This window comes from Prionailurus bengalensis, chromosome A3 (assembly GCF_016509475.1).
Source record: "Prionailurus bengalensis isolate Pbe53 chromosome A3, Fcat_Pben_1.1_paternal_pri, whole genome shotgun sequence".
NCBI lineage: Eukaryota > Metazoa > Chordata > Mammalia > Carnivora > Felidae > Prionailurus > Prionailurus bengalensis.
The window spans coordinates 67,647,016-67,659,709 of record NC_057354.1 but is presented as its reverse complement, the minus strand read 5'-3'; the positions used below and the strand labels follow the sequence as shown (position 1 = coordinate 67,659,709).

The 12,694-nt window shown below is 36.1% G+C and overlaps 1 protein-coding gene across 1 annotated transcript in view; it reads right to left on the bottom strand.

Annotated features, from left to right (window-relative positions):
• FOXN2 (forkhead box N2) overlaps positions 1-12,694 on the bottom strand; it is a 67,559-nt gene that overhangs the window by 25,760 nt on the left and 29,105 nt on the right. Inside the window, exon 2 of the mRNA XM_043603334.1 lies at positions 4,219-4,769. Within this exon, the coding sequence (XP_043459269.1) occupies positions 4,219-4,755 (537 nt within the window). The 5' untranslated portion in view covers positions 4,756-4,769. The remainder of the gene's footprint in view (positions 1-4,218; positions 4,770-12,694) is intronic.

Genomic DNA, 12,694 nt, shown 5'->3' with positions numbered 1-12,694 from the left:
ATGCACGTTGGAATGAACATATCCAACATTTCTAAAACTTTTAGTCATCTGAAAGGAAAGTTTGAGAACTGGGGGAATTTGCCTCCAAGATGGCTCACTCACATGGCTGTTGGCAAGAGGCTGCTTAAATGTTCTTATGATATGGCAGCTGGGTTCCCCCACAGCTTGTTATCCAAGAGCGCAAGATGGAAGCCATAGTGGCATTTATGACCTAGCCTCAAAAGGCATGCTCCAGCATTTCCACAATATCCTCTTAGTTACACAACTCAGCCCTATTCATTATTGGCAGGAACTCTACCAGGGCATGCATACTGGAAGGTAGGGCTCATTTGGGGTTCTCTATGACAGAGATTGATCCTTTGAAATTACTGAAGCTTTTTCAATGGCCTAACACATAGTTGGTCTTCATAAATATTCCATATGTAGATGTGTTAGATAGCAACATGTTACAAAAGATAACTAGTACAACCTCCTTTAAGTTAGCTGTAAGATGATGATGTGTCCTGATGTCTTGCTACTCATGGACTAATGGCACCAGGATCAACGGGGAACTAAGGGTACAAGACAAGTGAAAGAACTGAACTCTAAAGTATGACAAAGTCCTATGAGGAGAGATTGAACATATGCAATGTTTTATCTTTGGGAGAGCACAAATAAAGTGGTGGTCATAAAATAAGGTTAAAAAATAAAACTACTCAAATTTTAACAAATTCTTTTTTAAAAAAAAATTTTATTTTGAGAAAGAGAGAAAGAGACAGTGTGAGAGAGCAGGGGAGGGGAAGAGAGAGAGAGAGAGAGAGAGACAGACAGACAGACACCCAAGCAGGTTCTGTATGTACAGCATGGAGCCTGATGCAGGGCTTGGTCTAATGAACTGTGATATCATGACCCAAGATGGAAGCTTAACCAACTGAGCCATTCAAGCACCCCGATTTTAACAAATTCTTAAAAGCCAAGAATGACCTAGCAAGATAACTGAGCATCCTGGGATATCTACTCGCCAGAATTTTTCTATGAGTCTCCATCCAGTGCTCCAGAGGAAGACTGGAGGCAGTGAGAAATACCCTTGGAGATGATGATGGGATGTGCAGAACATACTAAGGTTTAAGCCTGGAGCAAGAATATCAGGCAAAGCTCATCCATGTTCCAGGCCCTAAATGAGCACAAGATAAGATGAGGTGTCACTGTGGGACAGGCACAAAAACTGGGCAAAACTCCACTATGAAGCCAAAGCTGCCTGCCACTAAGAGAGAGGCAAAACACCCTTTTCATCCCAGTCCCAGACAAAGGATGACTGCTGCTGGGAGAGAAATACAAAACTCAGCTATCCTCACACTTTACTGACACTAGGCAATGGCCATGTGTCATTAGGTAATGGGCAGGAAATCTGCTCATGCCCAGATGATACAAAGCAGAGATATACTTCCACTGAGAAAGGAAATGGTCACTCACTTATACCCAGGACCGTCCACTGATAGTAGGCAGAGTTTATTTACCATGATAGGAATGAGCAGGAAATTGGCCTGAGCTCTGAACAGTGTTATCCAATAGGACTTTCTACAGTGACAGAAATATCATATATCTGTACTGTCCAATATGCCAACCACTAGCCACATGTAGATAACTGGCTACTGATAAGTGCGGCCCTAGACTCTTCTCTGAGTAGATGGGAGAGACTGTCTGCTCCCAGGGGAGGCAAGCAAAGTCCTACTTTTGAGACAGGCATAAGAGCCTGCTTAATACTAAAACTAGAACAGAAGAATCAAGAAACTCATGTTCCCACCTCAAGAGCCTCATACCAAGTAACAAGCAATTGTTATGGGAGGGAAAAGAGCACAGACAGAAATAACTAACTCTCCTCCTGCCCCCAAACGTATCACAAGCTGAAAGATGAAGGTAGAGCAAAAATGCTAAGGAACATCATCTAACACTCCAGGACTTTCACTAAGCACAAAGTATTAGCAGTCCATTTCTACATGAATTTGAAGCCTGTGGTATTCTGAAGGTAATTATGACAACCACAAAACCCAAACCCAGCCCAATTATTTACAAAGATTGACCAACACCTGTTTCACACTAACAGACAAAAGTAGAGGCATGTCTATTTCTGAATAGAAATATTATTTGCCTCAGTCTCTACCATTATTTTATAAATAATGTTTGACATTTAATCCAAAATTAGGAAACACACACAGAAACAGGAGATAAAACACTCAACAAAACCAAACACAGAGATGGATGAGATAATGAAGTTATCAGACAGACACCATATCTATAATTAATATGTTTATGGATCTAGTGGGAAATTTTAGCAGAAAGATGGAGATTAATTTTATTGTTATTTTTTAAATGCTTATTTATTTTTCAGATAGCACAAGCAGCATAGGGGCAGAGAGAGAGAGAGAGAGAGAGAGAGAGAGAATCCCAAGCAGGCTCCATAGTATCAGTGCACAGTCCAACACAGAGCTCGAACTCATGAACTTTGAGATCACGACCTGAGCTAAAATCAAGTTGGCTGCTTAACTGACTGAGCCACCCAGATGCTCCAAGATGGAGACTACTTTTAAAAAGGCAAATAGAAGGGGGCACCTGGGTGGCTCAGTCAGTTGGGCATCGGACTTTGGTTCAGGTCATGATCTCACAGTTCATGAGTTCAAGCCCCACATTGGGCTCTGTGCCAACTGCTTAGAGCCTGGAGACTGCTTTGGATTCTGCGTCTCCCTTTTTCTCCACCCCTCCCCCACTCGTGCTGTCTCTTCCTCTCTCTGAAAAAATAAATAAATAAAAAAAATTAAAAATAAAAAAATAATAAGGCAAACAGAAATGCTAGAAATGAAAAATATGCACAAGTCCTTTATCAGGCTTATCGACAGAATGAACACAACAGAGGGAAGACAGAATCTACAGAAAGATAAAAATTATCCAAACTGAAACAAAGAGAGAGAAAAGAGTAGGAACTGGGGCAAAGTAACCAAGAGGTAAGAAAGAGCAAATGGTCTAATATATATTTTACTTGGAAGCCCAGAAGTGGGAAGTGAGCCACAAGAAATATTTAGATATAATGAACAAAACTTTCATAAATTTAAATAATGACAGATCTGATAATGACAATATCCAATAACAAATCACAGATCCAAGAACCTTTGAAAAACCAAAGGCAGGATACAAAAAAAACCAAACAAAACAAAAACCACACCTAGGTGCATCATAGTCAAACAGTGATATAAAGAAAAAAGTCCTTGTGGGAGGGGAGATGGGGTAAGGGGTATTAAGGAATTTACTACTGAAATCACTGTTGCACCATGTGCTAACTAACTTGGATGTAAATTATAAAAAGAAAAGAAAAGAAAAGAAAAGAAAAGAACTATTACAAAGGAACGAAGAATGGCAGCAGACTTCCCATCAGAAACTATATAAGCCAGAAGATAGGAGAGTAACATCTTTAGAGTACTTAAAAAAAACAAAAAAACAAACACACCTGTTAAACTAGAATACCCATCTTCCACAAAAGATTTTTATAAATTCAATGCTATAAGAAATGTTAAATAAACTTCTCCAGGAAAAAAGAACTAATCCAAATAAGCATCAGGATTGGTCAACTTCTCTGTGAAAGGCCAGATATTAAGTGGTATAATGGTAATATGATTTGAAGGTAGACTGTGATAAATTAAAGACACATACTGATAAGTGTGTAACAACCCACCCCTAAAAAAAGAATAGCTGATAAGCCGATAGTAGAGATAAAACTGAATCATAAAAAAAATACTCAATCCTTAAAAAAAACAGGAAAAATGGGGGGAAAGAACAGAGCAAATAGAAAACAAACAGCATGATCATAGATTTAAATCCAACCATATCAATTACATTAATGTAAATAGTCTACATTACAATTATAAGGCAGAGACTGCCGTATTGAATAAATTAAGAGTAATATACTGATACAGTTGACAGGAACAGTATAGAAACTAAGAATAGAAAATTAGAATATTAGAAAACTGATTTATGTACCTATAGTAGACTGAAATTCTGTTAGATTTATATAAATATTTAAGAAATTTAAAAACATCTCAAATGAAAGCAAATGAATATAATTAAGCTCAAACTGAAGTAATCATGAGTTGACTATTTTTTGCCTTCCTTTAATTTCCCCATATTTTAAGGTCTCTATGTTAATTTTCCCCCACCTGCCCAAATATAGCAATGTTCATAAACACTGACCTTGCCATGGCTTCTTTCCACTTTCTGAAAACATTTATTCAGGGACAGATTATGTCGAACAGAATTCTTCCAGCCTGTTGGTGCAGTGGCAAAATATGGGAAGCGGTCCAAAATCCAGCTATAAATTTCTTTGACAGGCAAACATTTATTTGGAGAGTGTTCAATAGCCATGTAAATGAGAAGACTAAAGGAATATGGGGGCTTTGAAGTTGCTGATTTTTTTTCTGGGTTCGGATAGCAAGATGGTCCTAAGGATGGCATATCATCTCCCTCTATGTCATACAATGGACTAACAATTGGAAGACCCTCACTTCCGAAGCTGAAGTTTGTTAGAAGATTAGTACTTTCATGAAGCCAGTTCAAGTTTGTGAGTTCATCATCTGCTGACTCACTGTCCACTAGAGTGGCCTTAGGCCTGGCAGCATCAACAGCTTCAGGCAAGCTTCCCATTTTGTAAATCTGGCTTAATCCTGCAACCTTTTCAGCTCCTGGAGTTTCAGCTCTCTTTTCTGGAGTCATTCCAATTACTGGACCCATTTACTCTTACAGTTCTGCAATAAAGGAAACAATTGTCAATCAATATAATACTTAAGATTTTTAAGCTCATGGAAAAAGAAAATACATATTTAAATATCACCAAAATCAGAAATTTTTCAATCAATTATACCACATAATATTTAAGCACAGTATTTGTGTAACAAAGACATTAAGGTTACAATACAAGGAACAGAGCTTATTTCATGGTATTAGAAATGACTGTAAATAAAATATAGTATTAAAACACCATATGTATGAGTCACATTAAGAAAATTAAATAATTGTGAATACTTACTAAAGTCCCTAGCCCACAGTTATAGCCTAATGGTAATGCTTCTTATTATTAAAAATGAGCAGACTTTCTTTGAATTGTAAGAGTTTATAATCTATGCATTTTAAGGATCTATGACCTATTGTAATAGTCATACATATGGCTCAATACAGAAAATAACCTAATTTAAAACATTGCTTAAATAATAATTCCAAATAAACCCTTTCCTCAAATATGAAATATTTATTATAAAGAGATAAACAGTTTCTAATATTTTTATAGTATATCATACTAAAAAGATAACATTTCTTATTCACTAAATTCATTATCACCAAAATTAAATTTACTATAAATTTATTATTTCTTCTGTACATTCTAACATTTTTAATTGAATTCTGTATCATCTCATCAAGTACTGACACCGAAAGGCTGACATTCTTGAAGTAAAATTTGAATTGTAACTATTTTCAAGGAGAAGAAAGAAAGATATTTCTAAACTACCCTTTTTTATTTCTATTTTCTCAAATGTCTTTTGTTTTGCTTTTGGAACATACTTCAATACAAAAAACTTATGATGGGAGAATAACTGACCAAAGAGAAAAGTAATAGACCTAAGGTGCTATTTAATTCATTTTCAATGGTTCATAAAAGTACCCTACTTAGGAATTCAGTGAAAAACCTTCCATGTCTTCCTATTCTATCTACTTATGCTTATATAACTGAAATAAGAGAAGTATCTCCAGAGTTTTATTTTACTTAGAACAAAGCTGGCAGGTTACGCTAAGAATTATGAAAAAGATTTTATATGTATAACACTCCTATCTGGATTCTGGTAGCTACTAATAGATGTAGTCTCAAAGCACTTAATTATCAACAGCATCAGCTAATATTTTGGGGGCCAGATGTTGTGCTAAACACCACAAACTATATCTCAATTAACCATCAATTAAACTCTCTATATAAAGTAGGCACAATTATTAACCCAATTTTATAAATGAGGAAAATGACTCAGAGGTTAAGCATCCTGTTTTAGCTTACCTGATCAGTAAATGGAAACAACAGAATTTAAACCCAGAAAGACTGAGTTCTGAACCAAAATTAACTACTACGTTATCCTGGTATCAATGCATACACAACACCTGTGAATACCAATGACTCAATCCTATCCATCTTAAATCTCATTATTGTTCTCTCCATATCAAGTTCCTATCTTTCTTACTTACACCTGTATCTATAACTTGACATATTAAGACACTTTAAAAACAAAAAGATCAAACTGTAACAAATATGGTTTCTATTTCAATCAATTATGCAAACCACACATTCATAAACATACACACATCTGTGCATACATGCACACACTATATTTCAGATGACATTCTGTCCAATGTAGCTGGCCAAATTATTCACTTTACCACCTAAGTCTCTCTACCCATAGAGAATTCCAAAAATGTGAATGAGAATTCAATGGCTGAAGAATGTCTTGCTTCCTTAAACAAACAAAAAAACTCTCAGCGCTCAACGTTCAAAGAAAAGAATGACTAATTTCCAATGTTCCAACTTTTACCTCTCACCTATATCTCCATTTATTTTCATTTACATATAGAAATCAGAGAGTAGCACGTATCAGTAGCTAACATTTACTGAGATTTTACTATACTACAGATACTATGCTATGAACTTTATAATCTCTACTTACTCTGCATGGCTATTCAGTTCTGTATATGGCCCTTTCAGCCATGAATTCTGTAATATGTAATTTTTTTACTTTTGTATTCCTAATGAATCTTAACAAAATGTTCAGCATGAATAGGCATTCAAATTATAATTATTTCAAACTGAAATGAACATATAGTCAACATATATGTTTATTCTGTATTTGCCTTTAAGAATTATTTTATTTTAGGAAGAACAAATATTGTTAAAATGTTAATACTACCCAAAGCAATCTACTTATTCAATGCAATACATATCAAAATAACACCAGCATTCTTCACAGAATGAACAAACAATCTTAAAATTTGTATGGAACCAGAAAAGACCCTGAATAGCCAAAGCAATCTTGAAAAAGAAAACCAAAACAGGAAGCATCACAATCCTGGACTTCAAGCTATATTACAAAGCTGTAATCATCCAGACAGTATGGTACTGACACAAAAACAGATATTCAGATCAACAGAACAGAATAGAGAACCCAGAAATGGACCCACAAACGTATGGCCAACTAATCTTTGACAAAGCACAAAAGAACATCCAATGGAATAAAGACAGTCTCTTCGGCAAGTGGTGCTGGGAAAACCGGACAGCAACATGCAGAAAAATGAACCTGGACCACTCTCTTACACCATACACAAAAATAAACTCAAAATGGATGAAAGACCTAAACATAAGACAGGAAGCCATCAAAATCCTAGAGGAGAAAGCAGGAAAAAACCTCTTTGACCTCAACCACAGCAACTTCTTACTCAACATGTCTCCAGAGGCAAGGGAAACAAAAGCAAAAATGAACTATTGGGACCTCATCAAAATAAAAAACTTCTGCACAGTGAAGGAAACAATCAGCAAAACTAAAAGGCAATCGACAGAATGGGAGAAGATATTTGCAAATGACATATCAGATAAGGGGTTAATATCCAAAATCTATAAAGAACTTATCAAACTCAACACCCAAAAAGCAAATAATCCAGTGAAAAAATGGGCAAAAGACATGAATAGACACTTCTCCAAAGAAGACATCCAGATGGCCAACCGACACATGAAAATATGCCCAACATCACTCACCATCAGGGAAATACAAATCAAAACCACAATGAGCTACCACCTCACACCTGTCAGAGTGACTAACATTAACAACTCAGGCAACAACAGATATTGGCGAGGATGCGGAGAAAGAGGATCCCTTTTGCACTGCTGGTGGGAATGCAAACTGGTGCAGCCACTCCGGAAAACACTATAGAGGTTCCTCAAAAAATTAAAAATAGAACTACCCTATGACTCAGCAATTGCACTACTGGGTATTTATCCAAGGGATACAGGTATGCTGTTTCGAAGGGACACATGCACCCCAGTGTTTATAGAAGCACTATCGACAATAGCCAAAGTATGGAAAGAGCCCAAATGTCCATCAATAGATGAATGGGTAAAGAAGATGTGGCATATATATACAATGGAGTATTACTCGGCAATCAAAAAGAATGAAATCTTACCATTTGCAACTACGTGGATGGAACTAGAGGGTACTATGCTAAGTGAAATTAGTCAGAGAAAGACAAATATCATATGACTTCACTCATATGAGGACTTTAAGAGACAAACAGATGAACAAAAGGGAAGGGAAGCAAAAATAACATAAAAATAGGGAGGGGGACAAAATATAAGAGACTCTTAAATATGGAGAACAAACAAAGGGTTACTGGAGGGGTTGTGGGAGAGGGGATGGGCTAAATGGGTAAGGGGCATTAAGGAATCTACTCCTGAGATCATTGTTGCACTATATGATGATTAACTTGAATGTAAATTTAAAAAATAAATTAAATTTAAAAAAAAGAATTATTAATTTTACAGGTGCCTGGGTGGCTCAGTTGGTTAAGCAAAAGACTTCAGCTCAGGTTATGATCTCACAGTTCGTGGGTTCTAGCCCCACATCAGGCTCTGTGCTCACAGCTCGGAGACTGGAGCCTGCTTCAGATTCTGTATCTCCCTCTCTCTCTGCCCCTCCCCCGCTCACACTCTGTCTCTCAAAAATAAATGAATGTTAAAAAATTTTAAGAATTATTTTATTTTAGAAGAAATCCTTAATGCTAGAAAACATCGTAACTAGTAACAATCATAAAACTGAAATTCACTGTTACTATTAAGGAAATGGGAGTGAGGTAAGCCATTTGCCTAAGGTTCTAAAACTAGTAAACAGTAAAGTCAAAATCATAAACTGGGCTAAGTTCAATATTCAAGTTTTTTGTCTAGTAGAGTACACTCAATCTCTTAAGGAACTTACATTTTTAGCAGTACTACTTAAAACAAATACTGTTGACAAAATAAGATATATATTCCCCTCTGAAACTAATTCAAATGTTTGCAAATATATGTTATTCCTCTGAATTACAAGTTTAGAATAAAGTCTCATTACTTTAAGATGTAAAGCAATATTATGACAGCATATATGCCAAAGATTACACAAACTGTACAGCCAAGCAAAGTTAAAAAATCAAGTACTGACTGAAAGGTTGACATTCTCTTCATCATTTCAACGGTGACTGTATTTTCAAGGAGGGAAAAAGGGCTGTTTCTGAACTATCCTTTTAGAATACTTCAGGACATCATCCATTTAGGATACTAAGTCCTGGGGCGCCTGGGTGGCTCAGTCGGTTAAGCATCTGACTTCGGCTCAGGTCATGATCTTGCAGTTCATGAGTTTGAGCCCCGCATCGGGCTCTGTGCTGACAGCTCGGAGCCTGGAGCCTGCTTCAGATTCTGTGTCTCCCTCTCTTGGCCCCTTTCCCGCTCATACTCTGTCTCTCTCTGTCTCTCAAAAATGAATAAAATCGTTAAAAAAAATAAAAAAAAAAACAAAGAATACTAAACAAAGGATCTTTTCCCACAAGTCAAATAAAGATATAACTATAAATAGCAAACATATTAGAAAATACCAAACTTTGCCAATAAAGAAACACAAAGCAATTGATAACACATATGGTATGATAACGTATTTAGCACAATGGTTGGTATACAGTAAGCACAAACATTAGACATAAAAATATCAACTTTTGCCCAAATTGGCAATGGTTTAAAAAAATATTTAATACATGATTTTGGGCAAGGACCTAGTGCATTTTAGAATGCTAAATGGTAGTGTGTACCAAGAATCATTTAAAATGTCATACTCTTTGACCCAATAATTCATAGATTAATGGAACAGAATTGAGAACCCAGCAATAAACCCACAAATATATGGTCAGTTAATCTAAGATAAAGGAGACAAGAACAACGAGGTAAAGACAGCCTCTTCGACAAATGGTGCTGGGAAAACTGGACAGCTACAAGCAAAAGAATGAAACTGGACCACTTTCTTAAAGCATTCACAAAAATAAACTCAAAATGGATTAAAAACGTAAATGTTAAGACCTGAAACCAGAAAAGTAAAAGAAAAAGTCAGCAATCTCTTGGACAGCAACTACAGCAATATTTTTCTAGATCTGTCTCCTCAGGCAAGGGAAACAGAAGCAAAAATAAACAACTGGTACTGTACCAACCTAAAAAGCTTTTGCACACAAAGGAAACCATAAACAAGATGAAAAGGCAATCCACTGAAAGGAAGAAAATATTTGCAAATGATATATACATTAAGGGGTTAAATATCCAAAATCTATAAAGAACTCTTACAACTCAACACGAAAAAACCCCTAAATAATCCAATTAAAAATGGGCAGATGACCTGAACATTTTTCCAAAGACATACAGATGGACAACAGACACATGAAAAAATGCCCAACATCACTAACCACAAGGAAAATGCAAATCAGAACCAGAATGAGAGGGGCACCTGGTGGCTCAGTCAGTTAAGTATCAGACTTCAGCTCAGGTCATGATCTCACAGTTTGTGAGTTCAAGCCCCACATCAGGCTCTCTGCTGTCAGGGCAGAGCCTGCTTTGGGTCCTCTGTCTCCCTCTCTGTCTGCCCCTCCCCGGCTTGTGCACTCTCTCTCAGAAATAAATAAACATTAAAAAGAGAGAGAGAGAGAGAGAGAGAGAGAGAGAGAGAGAGAGAGAGAATGAACCAGAATGAGGTATCACTTTACCACCCAGAATGGCTAGTATCAGAAAGATAAGAAATAACAAGTATTGGTGAGGACATGGAGAAAAGGGAATAGGGAACTCTCATGAACTACTGATGAAATATAAATCAGTACAGGGGCGCCTGGGTGGCGCAGTCGGTTAAGCGTCCGACTTCAGCCAGGTCACCATCTCGCGGTCCGTGAGTTCGAGCCCCGCGTCAGGCTCTGGGCTGATGGCTCGGAGCCTGGAGCCTGTTTCCGATTCTGTGTCTCCCTCTCTCTCTGCCCCTACCCCGTTCATGCTCTGTCTCTCTCTCTGTCCCAAAAATAAATAAAAACGTTGAAAAAAAAATTAAAAAAAAAAAAAAAGAAATATAAATCAGTACAGCCACAGTGGAAAATAGTATGGAGATTTCTCAAAAAATTAAAAATAGAAGTATCATACAATGGATAAATAAACAAATAAATAAATAAGATACGGTATATATATGCAATATTGCTCAGCCATAAAAAGGAATGAAATCTTGCCATTCATGACAACATGAATGGACCTAGAGGATATTACGCTAAGTGAAATAAGCCAGACAGAGAAAGACAAATACCATATGATTTTACTTACATGTGGAATCTAAAAAACAAAACAAACAACATCAATAAAGAGAGAAGCAGACTCACAAATATGAAGAATTGGTAGTATTAAAGGGAAGAGTACGGGAGGGATGGGTAAAATGTGTAAAAGGGATGAAAAATACAAACTTCCAATTATAAAATAAATAAGTCACAGAGATGAAAAGTACAGCACAGGGAATATAGTCAATAATATTGAAATCTACTTATTGTGATGAGCTTTTATAATATATCACTTGAATCACCGTGTTGTATACCTGAAACTAGCTTAATATTATATGTCAACTATACTTCAATGAAAAAGTCATACTTTGACCCAATAATTCCACTTATGAGTCATTTCAGTGAAATAATCCCACATAGGAAAAAAAGATTCTCTCCCTCTCCTCCTCCTCTTACACACACACACACACACACACACGTACACACGTTCACTGAAGAACTATTAAAGACAATAGAAAAGTATAAACAACTTACACATTTTATTATAAAGAAATAGCAACACTGAAATACATCTACTCAATCTAATATTTCGTCATTAAAAATGATTTTCTTGAAGGCTATGAAGTAAAACAAAAAACTTATTAAAAACATGAAAAAGTAAAAATACATAAAAAGCTAACAGTGGTTTGTAGTAGTAACTCGGTAATTGTTTTCTTTTTTCCAGTTTTTTTTAATGCGTTTATTACTTTTATATTAAAAAATTAAAATACACTCAAAGGGGAAAAGGTTGTGCTCGATTATTTTTAGTTATAGTATTTCTACTTCACAAAGAATCAAATCACAAAAAGGTCATGGACATATCAAAGGCTTCAAGTCAAAAACAGAAGTTACCTCTTAAATTCAGTACAGCCTATTCTATTGCCAAGCTTTTCTGTAAAACAAATTAGCTCACTGGTAAATAGGGGAAAGATTTTAGTACAATGTGAAAATCACACTGGTTTGTAAGTGATCTTTTACAAGCCTATGATTTTGCAGTACTAAGAAATAACAGCTGAACCCAAAATAGGCTAACATAGTGGAAAGCTGCAAACTGCTGAGAATGCAGTATTGTACACAATTCTCATTCAACCCATGTTTTTCCTCCCAGCACAGTTTGGCCACATGCATTTTCTTGGAAGTGTTAACGAGCTCCTCTCTCCAAATTTTTATGCATTTTACCCTGGCCTCCATAACCCTGTAGTTTCCACCCTTCCTTGCATGCCTTTCCATCAGGCTATTTTCATCTTTTTTTTTTTTTAATCCTATTTTGTAGTGTTTATTTGTAGTA